Source organism: Onychomys torridus, chromosome 21 (assembly GCF_903995425.1).
Source record: "Onychomys torridus chromosome 21, mOncTor1.1, whole genome shotgun sequence".
NCBI classification, from domain to species: domain Eukaryota; kingdom Metazoa; phylum Chordata; class Mammalia; order Rodentia; family Cricetidae; genus Onychomys; species Onychomys torridus.
Genome location: NC_050463.1, coordinates 29,116,509 through 29,135,414, shown reverse-complemented (window position 1 = coordinate 29,135,414; position 18,906 = coordinate 29,116,509). Strand labels below are relative to the sequence as shown.

The following is an 18,906-nucleotide window of genomic DNA, read 5'->3' as shown; positions in this document are numbered from 1 at the left end:
ACAACTTTGAAGCTTCTGTTTCTGTACTTAGAGAAATCGCTGAGAGCTGAAAGATGCACTTTTTATAATAGAGGAGGCCCTAATGACGTGTTAGAAAACCCGACGTAACCCTCGTAATGACCTATGCTGGTCACTCTTCTGTTGCTATGACAAAAATGCCTGGGAACAGTGTCGGAAAGGGAGGAGTTATCATAGCTCCCTGTTTCAGAGAGTTCAGTTCATGGTCTCTGGGCCACACGTGGTTGAGCACAGCGTCATCGTAGTGGGAGAGGATAGGAGAAGTCAGCAGTGTGTACTGTGGAGGACAGAAATGAAGAGAAGAGGCATACAGGAAGTGACCAGATCAGAACGACCCAGGGCATGCCGCTCACCGTTACCTCCAGCTAGTCCCCATCTCTTACCTTTTGCCACCTCCCAATTATGACTCCCATATTATAAATGTCAAGGTATTAATGTATTAATTACCTTAGAGCTCTCTTTTCTAATTATTTCTGGAAACACCACAAAGACTCACCCAGAGGTATGATTCACTAGTCTTGTAGGTGTTTCTTAATTCAGTGAAGGTGAACCATGACAGTACTTAAGGTTTATTGAAATAATATGTTAAGCACTGAGTAGTGTCCAAAGCAAAATGGGTCAATGAAGTGTTAGCTCTTACAATAATGGCTGTTTCTACAAAAAAAAAATTAATGGCCATAAGGGTTCTAGAAACAGGTATAAAATAAATACTATTGTTTCAGTTTTCATTGTGTTGTCTTTGGGAGCTTGTTTGCAGGTTCTGTAGGGGGGGTACAGATAGTCTATGCCCCTGATTGAAGAGCAACTATCTTCTGTAGGGGAAGATCATCATGGAATATTAGTTTAAGATGTGTTTTATTCATTTATGCTGTGAAATATGTGTTTAATAATGCCAAGATGTGTCACATTCTTTTATGTTGCATTTGTTTAACTCTGTGAAGCTGTGTTACTTTGCCTGTCTAAAACACCTGATGGTCTAATAAAGAGCTAGGCAAGAGAGAGGGATAGGCGGGGCTGGCAGGCAGAGAGAATAAATAGGAGGAGAAATCTAGGCTTGAGAAAAGAGAGAAAGGAGGAGTGAGAAAAGGAGGAGAGGAGGACTCCAGGGGCCAGCCTCTCAGCCAGCCATGGAGCAAGAAGGGAAAGAAAAATATATAGAATAAAGAAAGGTAAAAAGCCCAGAGGCAAAACATAGTTAAAGAGAAATGGGATAATTTATTTATTTTATTTTTTTGGTTTTTCGAGACAGGGTTTCCCTGTGTAGCTTTGCGCCTTCCCTGGATCTCACTTGGTAGCCCAAGTTGGCCTCAAACACACAGAGATCCACCTGCCTCTGCCTCCTGAGTGCTGGGATTAAAGGCGTGTGCCACCACCGCCCGGCATGAAACAGGATAATTTAAGTTAGAAAAACTGGCTAGAAACAAGCCAAGCTAAGGCGAGCATTCATAAACAAGAATAAGTCTCTGTGTATTTATTTGGGAGCTGGGTGGTGGGCCCCCAAAGAGTTAAAAAAAAAAAAAAAAACTACAGAAACTCATCATTTTCGAACTGCATCACTCTGGGAAGGTCAGGAATGAGCAGTGAGGGAAGGAGACACCTGACCAGTCAAGCCTTACAGTCAGGAAGATGTCACAACAGGATCCCCCCCCTTACCCGCTGTGTTGACACACTCATCTACAGTTTCTGTAGTCTAATAGCTGGCCAACAGTAGACTGCCCATACATATATCGAGCCAGTAAATACTTGAATGTGTCTGTGTTGGTTTGCTAACTGAAGAATCTTGGTATTCAAACTCATTGTCTGGTTTCAGGTTTGAGAGATTAGAAGTCCTGGCTGTGTTTGCTTCTACCGTCTTGGCTCAGTTGGGAGCCCTCTTTATACTCAAAGAAAGGTACATTTTTGTCTGTATTAAGAGCCGTCTCACCTATGACACATGGAAATATGAGCAAATCCAGTGGTGGTTTGAATGGTGTGCAAATGACAATGGGCAGTGTTGGAGCTCTGACGGTACAGTGTCTTCTGACCTCAGACCCTTCTCCTTCTTTGCCACTTACAGATCTTTGGTAGTACTGAGTTCAGTCATAGGTGACTCTGAGTGGAAGAGACTCAGCGTTGAAGTGGGCTTGGTAGAGGAATGTTGACCGTGCATATTGATAGCCTACCTGTTAGTCTCCTGGCATCATCCCAACTAAAATACTAAGAGATGTTTATGAACTTTAGGATGGGTTAACTATATATTTAGTACAGGTTTTTACGTTTGTAATTTATAGAACTTATTTGATATATTTTTTCTTTCTTTTAGTGCAGAACGCTTTTTGGAGCAGCCTGAGATACACACGTAAGCTGGGTTACTTGTTTATTTATCACAACTATAGGGATTAATCTCAATCGCAGGAATTCATGCATGCTAAGGAACTAATTATACGCCTGACAAACATCTCCAGCCAAAGGCTTTTATTTTGGGGGTAATTTACTGCTAATTTTGATCCCAGTTACCCGTTGCTCCATTATGACTTTGTCATAATGTCAGCATCAGAGTTCAGAGTATGGCCATGTGTCTTATCACTGGCATCTCAGGAGAGGTGACCCTCAAAATCCCAAGACTCCCTTTTGCCTGCAACACTTCCCAGACACTGGGCTTTCTGCTCAGGAAGGATTCTGTAACTTCAGGCCTAGGTCAGCACACTAAACCAGCTCCCTCTAGTGTTCTGTCATTTCACATTTAACCCCAAAATCTTTCCCTGTGGCCTTAGAAAAGATTGTATTTATCACTCACCTGCTCACCAACTCCAAGCCTCTTACTAGTTAATCGAGAAACATCTGACTCGTCTAGCATGTTGGCTCAAATTCCCTTAGGACTTGTATAAATCTGTAGCAGTAATGATCCCCGAGCAAACATTGTGGTGATAAGAGACCCGTCATGCCCTGTGTGAAATGGGGCAGCAGCAGGCGAGGCGTGCATTATGTGGCTAGAGAACAAGTGGATTCTGGTTGGCAGACGGTTAAAACAGACCCCTCTCCCTTCCTTTCCCTTCCTCCTTCTCTCCACATACGGAAGTTACAGATGGGAATTACCAAGAAAAATGAAAGGCGAATGTTTTGTTCTTTCTAGGGGAAGATTATTAGTTGGTACTTTTGTGGCTCTTTCTTTCAACCTGTTCACGATGCTTTCTATCCGGAATAAACCTTTTGCTTATGTCTCTGAAGGTAGGTCTTTTTTGTTTGTTTGTTATAGTTTACTGTTAATTTAAAAAATAATAATTTCTTAGAAAAACTGGTGGGTTTCTTTTTTTCTTTTCATTCTTTTTTTTGGGGGGAGGGGAGTTTCGAGACAGGGTTTCTCTGTGTAGTCCTGGCTGTCCTGGAACTCGCTGTATAGACCAGGCTGGTCTTGAGCTCAGAGCTCTGCCTGCCTCTGCCTCCTGAGTGCTGGGATCAAAGGCATGGACTACCATTACCACCCAGTTTCTTTTCACATTAGCTAGTAGATCTATGAGAAATGTATTCAGCAGAGAAGTAAGAGCTAGCCCAAAGCTTCTCAAGTTTTTACATGGAAAATTATACAGAATTTCATCTCATTAGCACAAACTGAAAATAATATATAAAAGCCAGTGAACTAGCTTTGAACTAAGTGATAATAGGACGGTAAAACTACAGGTTTTTCTAGGCATGGTAGAGCATACCTATAGTCTCAGAACATGGGAGGATGAGGCAGGAGGATTGCAATTGATTTGAGGCCATTTTGTGCCACACAATGAATGCCAGGCCAGCCAGGGCTGCATAGTGAGAACCTGCCTCCAACAAAACAAATAAAAGGATTCCCAAAGTCTTCTCAAGTTTAGGCAGTTTTTCTATTTCATAGGTGTATTACTGATCATTTTTTAAACTTTCAGTATCTTGAAATCTCACAAACCAGGAAAGGATTTATCCATTAACTGATGGAGAAGTGAGTGGGCACATAGATCACCTATTTTGAAATTTTGTTTTGTTTTGTTTTTTTAAAGATTTTTTTCTTTGTTTTTGTTCAGGGATTTAGCTCAGTGGTAGGCAAGTGCAAGGCCCTGGGTTTGATCCTCAGCTCAAAAAAAAAAAAAAAAAAAAGAAAAAGATTTTTTTTTTTTTTTAATGAAGTATACACTGTTCTGCATGCATGTGTCCCTGCCGGCCAGAAGAGGGCACCAGCTCTCATTACAGATGGTTGTGAGCCACCATGAAGTGGCTGGGAATTGAACTCAGGACCTCTGGAAGAACAGCCAGTGCTCCTAACCTCTGAGCCATCTCTCCAGCCCAGAGCACCTATATTTGAAACAGAGAATACAGATTTTGGGGGGAGGGTCTTTCAACTTGAACACCACGACAGACAGCGATGAGCAACCTCACAGGTGTTAGGAAGACAAACTGTACCAGTCAGAGGTTGAGGATGAAGTCTTCAGTCATTCTCTCCATAGCCATTGACACAGATACCTCATTTCACACCGGGGCAGTCAGAGATGAAATCATTGGCCAAAAACCCACACCCGGGATGACAGGCTAAGTCAGAAACTGAAAGCCGGCACGCTGGTGTCGCTGCCTTCTCTTTAGTGCTGGCCAGTCTGCTGCAGAAAGCTTGCCAGTCTCTTTACAACATAATTGCATTATAAAATGAGTGTGTCAGTAGCACACTGGGATGATGGCTACTTGAGTTTGGGGGCTATTTTTCAAGGGACAGTCCCTGGTCAGTGTCTTTCGGTATCTTTAGATGCACTTCTGCCTTTCTGAGAGCCAAAGGAATTAATAATTGGCATGATCTGGAACCCATTCTTTATGTAGACGCAATTTTTTTTTAATTATATAAAAAAAACTTCAGCCACGCACACCTTTAATCCCAGCATTTGGGAGGCAGAGGCAGGCGGATCTCTATGAGTTCGAGGCCAGCCTGGGCTACCAAGTGAGTTCCAGGAAAAAGGCGCAAAGCTACACAGAGAAACCAAAAAAAACCAAAAAAAAAAAAAAAAAAGCACCGGTGATGTGTCAAGTTCTCTAACTCCCTCACCTGTGCATGGAAGTTAGAACTGCTTTAGAACTAGTGTCTTGTCCTGAAAAGGGAAGAAGTGTAGAGTTGAGGAGAAACATTGCCTGTTGTCACGTTACATGGACACTGCCGCACTTGTTTTCAAAGCAAAAGACCTCATTTTTCTAGTAATGACTTACTCTTCTGTATAGGTAATTTAAGTATTTTCTCCTTAAAGCTGCTAGTACGAGCTGGCTTCAAGAGCACGTGGCAGACCTTAGTCGAAGGTAAGATGCTGGGGGACTTCATGACTTGCATAATTTGACAAGACTCCCCGAGAAGTGTGTCTATGACGGATGCTTAAATTTGCAGCTGAAATCACTGCATGAGCTGCTCTTGGTCCGATTCTCATTCTCTCTTGGCTTTCTAATTGATGCCGCAGGAGAATTCTCTATGGTGGCAGAGTCCTCTTTGCTCTGTAAGAAGTAAAATGCACCTTATCTGTACCAGTGTTCTTACTGATATTGCGTGAATTCTTCTAATGAATACTCTGTTTGGTCTTCCGTAGCTTGTGTGGGATTATCCCAGGACTCAGCAGTATCTTCTTGCCCCGCATGAATCCGTTTGTCCTGATTGACCTTGCTGGGGCATTTGCTCTCTGTATAACATACATGCTGATTGAAATTAAGTGAGTATATTGTATTGCTATCAGATATGTTTTGATTCCTAGGGTCTGACTTTAGGGGTGTCGACAACATGGTTTGAGGCCAGGCTTCTAGTGTCTTTGCTAATGACCTGTGTAACTTGGTCAGGTCTTATCCTCCAGTGTTTCCATCTAAAAAATTCAGGGCTGGGTGGCGGTGGCTCATGCCTTTAATCCCAGCACTTGGGAGGCAGAGGCAGGTGGATCTCTGCGAGTTCGAGGCCAGCCTGGTCTACAGAGCAAGATCCAGGACAGGCTCCAAAACTACACAGAGAAACCCTGTCTGGAAAAACTAAAAATTAATAAATTAATTAATTTAAAAATTTCAGGGAATCAGGCCTCAGTATTTCTCACTACAGTTTATAATGAGGATCAGAAAATGCGTGATCCTCCTGCTGGCCTGATGAGAGAGGCAGGCAGCAGCAAGAGTGAGGTCTAAGTCACCGCTGCTATTCCTGCTGAGAGGGAGAGGCCAGCTGGGCCAGAAGCCACTTCAGAGTCGAACTTCAGTAGAACTTACAGCTGCTTGGAGATCACCATTTTACAGCTGAATTGTCTGACTAACTTACCCTTTAAACAGTGAGGTGTACTGTAATGGATTCTTAGTTGTTAGGGTCTTTTATTACCTATTTCCTAAAGTTATGTTTTTATACTTCCATTGAATTCCAAGGCATTAGCTCCCTGCCTCCTGGTCGTGTTTCCTCACCTGAGCATCCTTCCCCATGACTGACAGCTCTTTCTGACATTTTCTTTTTTTTTTTCTGGAGCCGAGGACCAAACCCAGGTCCTTGCGCATGCTAGGCATGTGCTGTACCACTGAGCTAAATCCCCAACCCTGACATTTTCTATGTGAGTGCCTGCAGCTGCAGACTCCCAGAGCAGTGCACAATGCTGTGCATTCCTTCCTTCCTTTTAGTATTTGTTTGTGTGCCGGCATCTGTGTGGCGGGCAGAGGACAGCTCTGGGGAGCCCATGTTCGCCTTCCAGCTTGCTGAAGCAGGATCTCTCACATCTGCTGCATGCTCCAGGCTAGCCCCTGGGTGACCTGGACCTTAGTACATAGCCAAGACTGGCTGTTAACTGTGGATCCTCCCGCTTTTACCTCCTAAATGCTGGGGTTACTGGTGTGTGCCATGACCACTGGAGACTTCTCTAACACACACACAGAGTGCTTCACTGTAGTTTTCCTGTGTGTACTCCTTGTACGGCAGAAACTGCCTTATTCCTGTTTCTGTCCCCAGCAAGTAACCCTGTTCAGAATCATCTTGTAGCTATTAGTATTTTGCTCAGTTAGGAGAGCTTCAGAATTTGAAACATTGATGTGACATAGTCCTTTGGCTACAGTGTCACTATAACAGATTTCCAGGAAACTTGAGATTGTTTGTTTTGTATTTTTTAATTCAAGGTTTCTCTGTGTAGACCAGGCTGCCCTCAAACTCAGAGATCCGCCTGCCTCTGCTGCTGATTGCTGGGATTCAAAGTGTGGGTCACTACACACCACACCCAACTCAGTTTTGAAGGCTTTTGTTTTTTTGGGTTTTGTTTTTTGTTGTTCGTTTTTTGGGTTTTGTTTTTTGTTTTTTTGTTTTTTTAATTTTATTTTTTTGGTTTTGGTAATTAATGTTTGGTATTTTATTAAATTGTAAAGTGAACTATACATTTAAGACTGACAATTGCTTTTCCTTGCAGTAATTACTTTGCTGTAGATACTGCCTCTGCGATTGCCATTGCCCTGATGACGTTCGGCACCATGTACCCCATGAGTGTGTACAGTGGGAAAGTTCTTCTCCAGGTGAGGCTCTCGTTCTCATTTAGTGTGAGCCGTGTTCTCTCACTGGGTAGGAACTTGGTGTGTGTTCTAGCAGACAGGTAAAACAATAATGACTCAGGAGCCGTATATGGCTGGGATCTGGGAAACTCATTTGCAGAAACTGGTTGGAATTTCATTGCCCTGGGATAGTTTAGGCTCACATTTTCCTGTGTTCCTGTGACAGGCAACCATGAATTGGTAATTATTTGCCTCTTCATTGAATTTTAAGGGAAAACAATGTTGTTTGAGTATTTTTTTAGATACTGAATTTTTTTGGATAAATACTCTGAGTTTCTTCATTTTTTAATGTGCATTGGTGTTTGTTTTGTTTTATTTTCTTTTGCCATGGGTGTCAGATCCCCTGGAACTGCAGTTACAGACAGTTGTAAGCTGCCATATGGGTGCTGGGAACTGAACCCAGGTCCTCTGGAAGAGCAGTCAGTGCTCTTAACTGCTAAGCCATCTCGCCAGCCTGCTCTGGGTTTTATACGTAGTCTGGTTACTATAGATGTCACTGTCTTGTTAAATAAGAAACACAGAGCCAATTGCAGAGTTAAAAGCCAAGAAGTCAGAGCAATAGCTGAGAGCTGAAAACCTTACCCTTCACTGCTGCTCTGTCTTTCCTTTCCGCAAGAGACCTACTTCCTGTGTCCTCTTTTTTATAGACTTTCTGTTCTGTATTCTCATTGGTTGTAAACCCAGCCACATGACCTCCTCGTCACTGCCTGTCTGTACAGACCTCCAGGTCTTCTATGGTTGGTATTGAGATTAAAGGCGTGTGTCGCCATGCTGGCTGTGTCCTTGAACCCACAGAGATCTGCCTAGCTCTGCCTCCCAAGTGCTGGGATTAAAGGTGTGCACCACCACCACTGCCCGGCTTCTGCTATGGCTTGTTCTGACCCCAAGGCAACTTTATTAATATACAAATAAAAACACATTTCAGTACAAATAAAATATCACTATAGGTTACCCTTGGTTATCTTTTGTTTTTTTAGATAGGCTTTCTCTAGCCCTGGACGTCCTGGAACTCACTCTGTAGAGTAGGTTGGCCTCGAACTCAGAGATCCTCCTTCCTCTGCCTCCAGGTGCTAGGGTTAAAGCGGTGTGCACCACCAGCACCCGGCCACCATTGATTTCTTTATTTCCTGTCATTGGATCGTCACAGTGACAATCTGGGTATTGAAATAATGTAGACAACGTTTCCCAGAGCTAGGTGCATGTAAGTCCTGTCCTTGCTTTTCTAGAACTTAGTAATGAACACAGTGTAGTCCTTATGTAGTACTATGTCCTGTACTTAGTAATGAACACAGTGTAGTCCTTATGTAGTACTATGTCCTATACTTAGTAATGGACACAGTGTAGTCCTTATGTAGTACTATGTCCTGTACTTAGTAATGGACACAGTGTAGTCCTTATGTAGTACTATGTCCTGTACTTAGTAATGAACACAGTGTAGTCCTTATGTAGTACTATGTCCTGTACTTAGTAATGAACACAGCGTAGTCCTTATGTAGCCAGTGCTCGGAACCTCTGAGCCATCTCTCCAGCCCCTGGTTTTTCTTTTTGAGACAAGGTTTCACTATGTAGCCTCTGCTGGCCTGGGACTCACACAGAGATCTTTCTGCCTTTCTGTCCCAAGTACTGGGATTAAAGGTGTAAGCCAACCATGCCTGGCTAGCTATTGCTTTATTTTAAGTGTGTATACATGAGTATCTGTATGTCCTCAGATGTCAGAAGAGAGCTCAGGTACCCTGGAACTGGAGTTGCAGGGATTGTGAGTCTCCGGTTGGGTCCTGGGAACCAAACTCTGGTCCTCTGCAAGAGCAGTAAGCACTCTTTTGTTGTGTTTGGTTTTATGAGACAAGGTTTTCCTTCATTGCCCTGGCTGTCCTAGAACACATTGTGTAGAGCAGGCTAGCCTCAACCCGGAGATCCCCTACAGGTGTGTCCCACCACACCCTGCAATGGTAAGGGCACTCTTAACTGCTGAGCCGTCACTCAGCCCCTGGCTCCTTGGTTCCTTAAGTCTTGTGAGATTCTAGAGAGAGCAGCTTCTTCATGAGGAAAAGAGGATGGTGTCTTCCTCTCCGGGAGCCCCCACCCCTTCAGCAATTCTTTCCTTAATCTAATTTTGCTGGGAAAAAAAAAAGAAAAAAGAAAGAAAACACAAACGAATGTGGGCCAGTGACCTCTCTTCCCTGAATCATAATAGAACGGACACATGTCAGAAAGGCTGGTTTGAAATATGTTTGTGGGTGTGGAGGGGCTTCAGAATCATTACTGCAAAGTTATTTTCTCCCGAAGCTATTCATGTTTTATTTCATTGTTCCAGACAACACCACCTCATGTTATTGGTCAGTTGGACAAGCTGATCAGAGAGGTAAGATGGAATACGCCATTTTTAAAAATTTATGTTAGGGAAACAAAAGGGTGGGAGTGTATAATATACTCAACTCCAGAATTTTATTCCAGGGGAGTTTGTGTGTTATGCTAACAGTAGAAGTTATAACATGGGGACAAAAGTAGAAACATTTGAGGAACTGCTCAGTATGGAAGCCAGATTGCCTTAAGAAATATGGAAGGTAATGATCTGAAGATACCGGGTTAGCTGAGTAAAGGATTTTTCTCACTCTGTCTTCAGGATTTGACTAAAGGCAAAAGTCCACTTTTTTGTTTGTTTGTTTGTTTGCTTGTTTTTTGTTTTTGTTTTGGTTTTTTGAGACAAGATTTCTCTGTGCAGCCCCAGCTGTCCTGGAACTCTTTCTGTAGACCAGGCTGGCCTCGAACTCACAGAGATCTGCCTGCTTCTGCCTCTCTCAGTGCTGGGATTAAAGGCTTGGGCCACCACCAGCTGGCTGAAAATCCACTTCTACATGCTAATCCACCTAACTTCTTAGTTGGCAGGTTATTTTCTTTTGTAAGAAAGTTCCACCTGCTAATGAGAAATCTCATTGGTTTGGATGCTGACACTTACTCAGTTCTTGGTTGTCAGTGTCCCAAAGGCCACTTCTTCCAGCACAGCAGATGCATGTCTCAGCCCGAATCCTGGCCCTGAGATGTCTTTGTTGTCACGGTCCCCGTGCCTGTATATCTGGCCCGGGAATTTACTTACAGCCTACACTCAAACAGGCAAAGAAACAACTAACACACGCACACATATACACCCCACAGAAGAAACCTGCAACCACAAAGGTTGGTCATAAGTGTGTCTGCCTGCTTCAGAAACTAGACCATGGCAGTGTAAAGGCCCAGCAGCCTGCACCCGATTCCAGGACTGGAGCAGCCTGGGTGAGGACTGCACAGAGAGGAGGAACCGAGGCCTCAGCGCTGACATGTGTCCTTGGTCACGGGGAGCGGTGTCCTTTCTAGGCTTACAGCAAGTCTGTACTGTCATTGGTCGACACTGCTGTGTCACATGCAGGTAACTGATAAACTGTTCTGTGCTCTCGATCAGGTATCTACCTTGGATGGAGTCTTAGAAGTCCGAAATGAACACTTTTGGACCCTCGGATTTGGCTCATTGGTATGTTTTGTACAAGTTAGTTTAGTGTAATTTAAACATGATTTTTAAAACTTAAACTAGGGGCCTGGAGAGATGGCTCAGAGGTTAAGAGCACTGGCTGTTCTTCCAGAGGTCCTGAGTTCTATTCCCAGCACCCATATGGTGGCTCACAACCATCTGTAATGAGATCTGGCTCCCTCTTCTGGCCTGCAGGCATAGATGCAAACAGATCACTGTATACATAATAAATAAATAAATCTTTAAAAAAAAAAAAACTTAAAGTAGAATTTCTTTAAAATTTTCATGGTGGGGGACTGCAGAGTTGGCTCAGTGTTTAAAAACACTTGCTCTTGCAAAAGACCTGAGTTTAATTCCCAACACCCACATGGTGGGTCACAGCCGTCTGTTAACTCCATTCCCGGGGGGACCTTAGCAGATACCAGACATGCACATAGTGTACAAACATGCATGCAGGCAAAGCACTCATACACATAATAATAAATCTTTAAAAAAAAAAAAAAGGGGGGGGTTGGGGATTTAGCTCAGGTTCAGTCCTCAGCTGGTGGGGGGGGGGGGAGAGATGGGCTAGAGAGATGGTTCAATGGTCAAGAGCACTTGGTAACTCCGTTCTAGGGGATCTGACTTTCTCCTGGCCTCCCCAGGCACCAGACACACACATGGCACATAGACATGCAGGAAAAACATTCATACATACAAAATTAAAAAAAAAAAATCTTTTAAACGTTTTCATGGAAGCTTTGATTCTCTGTTCTGTGTAATGGCATCTGAAATATTAACAGGCTCATTATTTTACTGAGATCGAGGATCTTTTTTTTTTTTAATCTTTTTAATTTAACCTTGAAAGTACTGGAGGTTTTTGTTGTTGCTGTTGTTGTTGTTGTTGTTGTAGGTGTGGAGAATTGAATCTGGGACCTCGTGCCTCACAGTTTTTCCTGTTATTAAATACTCTCCTACTATATATTTATTTGTTTGTCTTTTGAGATGACATCTCCTTCTGCAGACTAGGCTATTCTGAAACACACTTTTGTAGCACAGGATAGCCTTGAGCTCCCAAGACTTTTCCCAGCCTTCTAGGCATGTACCGTCACATTTGGCTTACATGTCCTTTTGTTTGTTCTTTTTGTTGATGTTTGTTTGTTTGTTTGTTTTGAGACAGGGTTTCTCTGTAGCCCTGTCAACCCTGGAACTCACTGTATAGACCAGACTGGCCTGGAACTCACTGTGTAGACCAGGTTGGCCTCGAACTCACAGAGATACACCTGCCTCCGCTTTTCGAGTGCTGGGATTAAAGGGGTGGCTTCTGTTGCTTATCTTTTTTTTTTTTAGGTTTATTTTTTTAGGTTTATATATATATGAATGCTCTATCGACTTATATGATGTATGTCTGCACACCAGAAGAGGGCATCAGATCCCACTATAGATGGTTGTGAGCCACCATGTGGGTGCTGGGAATTGAACTCAAGACCTCTTGGAAGAGGTCCTGCAGCCCCCATAAAGTCTCTTTTGTTGTTGTTTTTGTTTTTCAAGACAGGGTTTCTCTGTGTAGCTCTGGCTGTCCTGAAATTCATTCTGTAGCCCAGGCTGGCCTTGAACTCACAGAGATCCACCTGCCTCTGCCTCCCAAGTGCTGGGATCACAGGTGTGTGCCACCAGCACCTGGCCCTGTTGCTTGTCATTATGCCTTTAAAATGAGGAGTAGCTTACATAGAGCAGCACTTAAAACCGCATGGGGCTCTAATGAGGAAGTGTTTCTCCTGGCTTTGCTCCTGCTGGCTTAACCTCCCCCACCCAAGGTCTCGGCTCTCTCCTCCTCCTGCTCCTCCTTCTCCTGCTCCTCCTCCTCCTCCTTCTCCTCCTCTTCCTCCTCCTGCTCCTCCTCCTCCTTTTTTTAAAAAAAGTATTTATTTATTCATGTATTTTATGTATATAAGTGGCCTGTCTTCATGCACACCAGAAGGGGGCACCAGATCTCATTACAGATGGTTGTGAGCCACCATGTGGGTGCTGGAAATTGAACTCAGGACCTCTGGAAGAGCAGTCGGTGCTCTTAACCACTGAGCCTCTTACTGTGGGCCTTTGTCCTAGAAAGGAGCTGTGCCTGGTAGTTTTGTAAGGTCACAGGGCTCCCGCTACCGCAGAGCTTCAGATGCCATTGCGGACGCAGTGTCCAGGGCCTTTCTCTGGTGCCCCGTCTAAGATTCCCAGTCAGTGGCTATCGTTACCTGCTTTTTAGGTCAGTCGGTGTCTCCGGTGCCTCCTTGCCTTCCCCGTCACAATTCTGGCACCTTTCAGGACGCAGAGCTTATGCTTTCGATTTCATAGATACCACAGCACTTTGGTTTTCAACACACAGTCACAGGCTTTCAGTTTCGCTGTCACAGTCTGTTTGTGTGAAAATATTTGGGCGTGTGTATGTATGCATGTATGATGGTACTGGGGATCACACTCAGGGCCTTGTATGTGGTGGACAAGTACTCTGCCACGAAGACACGCCCTTGGACTCCCCAGTATCTATTTTAATGGCTGCAGAGTTTTGTGTAAATATCCTCAAATTCCGTTATCAGTCCCCTAATGCTAGTTTAGATTGTTTTCCATTTTCCCTATTTAAATAGGCTATGATGAGCAGTTTTGAAAATAATTTTTATACATACCTACATGATTTTTCTTTTTCTTTTTCTTTTTTTTTTAATTGTATGTGCATTGGTGTTTTGCCATAGGTATCAGGTCCCCTGGAACTGGAGTTACAGACTGTTATAAGCTGCCATGTGGGTGCTGGGAATTGAACCAGGTCTTCCCAAAGAGCAATCAGTACTCTTAACCACTGAGCCATCTCTCCAGCCACCACTACCACTATGGTTTTTTTTGGTTTTTTGCCGGAGCTGAGGACCAAACCCTAGGCAAGCGCTCTACCACTGAGCTAAATCCCCAACCCCCCATGATTATTCTCTAAGAGTAATTTTTAGCCAGGCATCATGATGGCACATGTCTTTAGTTCCAGCACATCAGCAGGTAGACCTCTGTAAGTTCAAGACCTTGTCTCAAAAAACAAAGGAAAACTTAATTTCTAGAAGTGAGTTTTTACAGTTTTTAATGCAAATTAATCAAAGCAGAATGGCTATACCAACCAACACTCCCCTGCAGTGCTTTTTCATGTGTATGTGTGGGGTGTGTGTGTGTGTGTGTGTGTGTGTACAGGCATGTAGAGGCCCAAGGTTGATGTCCGGTATTTTTCTTATCATTTCCTAACTTACATATTGAGGCAGGGTCTCTCATTTGAACCCAGGCTGATCTCAAATTCACAGAAATCCTCTAGGTGCTGGGACTAAAGCCATGAGCCACTGCACCCCATCTCTTTTCCTGGTCTCTGAAATTCCATCTAATTAAAAGCTCTGGGTCAGATGCAATTGTCTTTTCAAGTCTTCAGCCACTGTAATGGAATCCTAACTTTTCTGTATTTCCACGCTGTACTTTCCCGAGTGCCAGGGTCTCTGATGTGCACCACTGTGCCTGGTTTATGCACAAACCTGGATCAAACCCAGGGCCCTTGAATGCATTTTGTCAGCCGAGCTGTATCTAGTCTGTCTTTTAAAGGGCCACAAATCATTTCCTTCACCTTTTACACTGATAAGTGCCAGTAGTGAATAGCAAGATGCTATGTTTTTTCTTCTTTTAAAGAAAATACCAAGCACCAGTCAAGTTGTGACTAAAGCAGAACCCTCAGTCTTACCATTCTAAGCAGTCCTTTATGGTTTCTCTCTCTCAGGCTGGATCAGTGCATGTAAGAATTCGACGAGATGCCAATGAACAGATGGTCCTTGCTCACGTGACCAGCAGGCTGTACACACTTGTGTCCACTCTGACTGTTCAGATTTTCAAGGATGATTGGATTAGACCTGCCTTACTGTCTGGGCCTGTTGCCCCCAACGTCCTGCACTTCTCAGACCATCACATAATCCCAATGCCTCTTTTAAAGAATACAGATGACATGACCCCCGTCACGTCAACACCATCCAAACCTACCAGCCCACCTCCGGAGTTTGCATTTAATACCCCTGGGAAAAACATGAGCCCAGTTATTCTGAACACACAGACACGGCCGTATGGTTTGGGTCTTAGTCGTGGATACACGCCATACAGCAGTGTGCTCAGCCAAGGACTGGCAGTTCCTGGAATTGGAGCAGGCCAGGGGTTGAAGCCCACCTTCCCACACATACCCAGTAGGTATGGGAACAACAGGACAGGGCAGCCAAGACCTTGAAGGACTACCTTATATGTATGGGGAATGTCGACTCCTTGGCTTCACGTGTATTTAGTAATCCAACTTGCATCGACTGTTCAACCATGTAAGTGTCAGATTATTGCAGGTTTGTTCATATTTCGTGAAACCTATAAACTCTATTTTTGTAAAATGTTCTTGTGGCAGTGGGGTCTTTGACAATGCCATGGGTGTTAGACTCCCTTCAAAAAGCCCGTTTCCCTCAGCTTGAATATCAGCTGTTTTGTGGCCGCCCACAGTATGGTGTGACCCCACCTCTAATGGGAAGGCCAAGTGGGGAGTGCATCCCCACTCCACCAACGGTCCGTCATTCCTCCAGAGCTTCATGTGTGCGGCCCATTTCAGGAAACGGAAACCTGAGTGTCCATTTGAAAAGTCCCAAGTCTCTTTTGTAGCTTTTCTAAGCTTAATTGCTACTTTTTTTGAGGTCCTCCTGAACCATTTCTTGTTAAATAAAAAGTAAACGTTTTTATTGGAAATTGTGAGACATACTCTCCTACCTAGCACAGTTTAATCCTTATTACTAGTCTTTTGAAGCAGGGTCCTGCTGTATAGACCAGGCTGGCTTCAAACCCATAATCCTGGGCTGGGGATTCAGCTCAGTGGTAGCAAGCACAAGGCCCTGGGTTCAGTCCTCAGCCTGCCCCCCCAAAAAAAGAAAAAACCATAATCCTCCTTCCTCGGTTTCCCAAGTGCTGGGATTGTAGGTTTTAAGCCACCATACAGGTTTAGTCTAATTTTTTTTAATGTTTGGGGTTTTTTCCCAAGATTTATTTATTTATTATGTATTCAGTGTTCTGTCTGCAGATATCCCTGCAGACCAGAAGAGGGCGCCAGATCTCATTACAGATGGTTGTGAGCCACCATGTGGGTGCTGGGAATTGAACTCAGGACCTCTGGAAGAACAAGCAGTGCTCTTAACCACTGAGCCATCTCTCCAGCCCCCTAAATTTTTAAGTAACAGGTTTTAAATAAAGTTTTTTTCATTCACAAATGTAGTACATTTCTCAACAGTCCACTATTCTCAGTGTTTTATTTTGGTTACAAATACCAAACCGTAGGTAAAATGGAATGAGTTATAAAAAAATTCCAGTTTTCCATGTTACATTTAGTCAATTGTCCACTGACTTACAATAGCCATACTTGGGTTGTGAATGAGTAAATTTATTAAGTATATAGTCAAGGTAAAAGAATAAAGAACAAGAGATATGAAGATATCATATGAGTTTGATGCTCAAAACATCATTAGAATCCTACTGGGGCAGCCCCTGTAAGGCGGCTGGCTGGAGTCCTTGTAGAGTCTGGGCAGAGCAGTGTCCCTTCTAGTGAGGATTCCAATTAGCAACAGAGATGAAATCATCTAATGAGAGGCAACCGCACCCGACAGGTACCAACTCGAGACGGTAAAGGGGCTAGCTACAGTTCCAGATCGATCTTCCCATGCCTGAGTGTGCAGCTTCTCACCGTCTTTGGGCACTTTGTATCATGGGGCAAACAATCGTAACCTCTCTTGGAAATAGCTCACCTAGCTATTCTTAAGGACACATGTTTTAGCCTTGAGCTGTTTTTTTGTTTTTGGGTCTGTTTGTTTGTTTTTTCAGGACAGGGTTTCTCTGCGTAGCTTTGGTGCCTGTCCAGGAACTCGCTTTGTAGACCAGGCTGGCCTCAAACTCAGAGATCCGCCTGCCTCTGCTCCTGAGTGCTGGGATTAAAGGCGTGTGCCACACTACCTCTGGACTAAGCCTTGAACTGTTTTGTTGTTCTGCTCCTTCCCTATCACAATGTCAGAGGGCCAGTCCATTGAATCGTGATCCTAATTAGTCTTATCAATTAAAACCAGACGTCAGATATTGGGGTAATAACCTGGAAGATCATAGAAGCAGACAGCAGCCACTAGAGACTTCTTACCTCTACGAAGCCTCAGACCAAATGGGCCTGAGATCTTGTTTCCACCTGCCATATATTCCTCTCTCCACCTGATTATGCTGGGATTAAAGGTGTGAGTCACCACCACCTGGCCTCTATGATTGACTAGTGGCCAGCTCTGCCCTCTGATCTCCAGGCCAGCTTTATTTGCCAGAACACAAAAATATCACACAAAAATATCACACAACAGTCCATTCCCAGACAGGGGGCCTTGGAGGACACTTTGAGACAAACATGTTTGGGTCTGAAATGGGATTGGGGGCACCCATTTCCACAGCAGATTCTTTTTGTTTTGTTTTGTTTTGTTTTGTTTTTTTGTTTTTGTTTTTTCAAGACAGGGTTTCTCTGTATAGCTTTGCGTCTTTCCTGGAACTCACTTGGTAGCCCAGGCTGGCCTCAAACTCTGCCCAGCTCTGCCTCCCGAGTGCTGGGATTAAAGGCGTGTGCCACCACCACCCAGCCACAGCAGCTTAAAGAGTTTAAACAAACACATGGCAATTTACTAACATAATGTACATTACATAAACACTGACAATAATGGAATTTTTGGCTCATTTTAATAAACTAGCTTTAAAATTTTTCATTTTATGAAGGAAACGTGTGTGTGTGTGTGTGTGTGTGTGTGTGTGTGTGTGTGTGTGTGTGTAGTTTTTTTTGGGGGGGGGAGGAGCTGAGGATCGAACCCAGGGTCTTACACTTGCTAGGCAAGCATTCTACCACTGAGCTAAATTCCCAACCCGTGTGTGTAGTTTTGTTTTTGTTTTTTGAGACAGGGTTTCTCAGTGTATAGCCCTGGCTGTCATGGAAGTCACTCAGGTTGTCCTCGAACTCACAGAGATCCGTCTGCCTCTGCATCCCAAGTGCTGGATTAGAGATGTGTGCCACCACCACCCAGTAGGTTGAGCTGCTTTTGAACTGCCAATTCTTGCTTGGCCACAGATGCCCATTTGGGGCTGGTAGACGGCTCAACAGATACAGACACTTATCGCCACAGAGCCCAATGACCTGACTTAGATCTTCCATCCTCTGGAAGGAAGGAGAACACCAACTCCCACAAGCTGCCCTTTAACCCCACATGTGCACCATGGCATACACACCACTTACATATATACACATCAGTGTTGGTTCGTTTTATTTTTTTATTTATTTTGTTGTTGTTTCTCAAGACAGGGTTTCTCTGTGTAGCTTTGTGCCTTTCCTGGAACTTACTCTGTAGCCCAGGCTGGCCTCGAACTCACAGAGATCCGCCTGCCTCTGCTTCCCGAGTGCTGCGATTAAAGGCGTGTGCCACCACCGCCTGGCGTTGGTTCGTTTAAAGAACACCTATCCTTCAAGTTTGATAACACTTTGCAAGTGAGAAAGTACTCCATTCACTCCAAAAATGTTTTCAGTAAGCCAGTTGAATTAAGTAGCACATGTGAAGTTTGCTCTCTAGACCGTTTTAGCTTATTTATTTGTAATTTAGTTGTGACATATCCATCAGTACTTGTTGAGTCCCTAGGCCAGGTGTGTACTAAGTACAGAGGAACAGGGAATATCAAGTTTTTCTGACCCAATGTTCTTAGGGCCAAGGAACACGAACACCAGTTGAAGGGCATCCAGATGTCCTAAGTGGAGAGAGATGAGGCCAAACGTGTTTCTCAGCCCCCTTCCCCTTCTT

The 18,906-nt window shown here is 43.9% G+C and overlaps 1 protein-coding gene across 1 annotated transcript in view; it reads left to right on the top strand.

Moving 5' to 3' along the window:
- Slc30a6 (solute carrier family 30 member 6) overlaps window positions 1–15,453 on the top strand; it is a 31,644-nt gene extending 16,191 nt beyond the window's left edge. The window contains exons 6-14 of the mRNA XM_036170251.1: window positions 1,829–1,909; window positions 2,321–2,356; window positions 3,131–3,225; window positions 5,247–5,295; window positions 5,577–5,696; window positions 7,401–7,503; window positions 9,854–9,901; window positions 10,976–11,044; window positions 14,808–15,453. Of these exons, the coding sequence (XP_036026144.1) occupies window positions 1,829–1,909; window positions 2,321–2,356; window positions 3,131–3,225; window positions 5,247–5,295; window positions 5,577–5,696; window positions 7,401–7,503; window positions 9,854–9,901; window positions 10,976–11,044; window positions 14,808–15,302 (1,096 nt within the window). The 3' untranslated portion in view covers window positions 15,303–15,453. The remainder of the gene's footprint in view (window positions 1–1,828; window positions 1,910–2,320; window positions 2,357–3,130; window positions 3,226–5,246; window positions 5,296–5,576; window positions 5,697–7,400; window positions 7,504–9,853; window positions 9,902–10,975; window positions 11,045–14,807) is intronic.
- The last annotated feature ends 3,453 nt before the right edge of the window (window positions 15,454–18,906 follow it).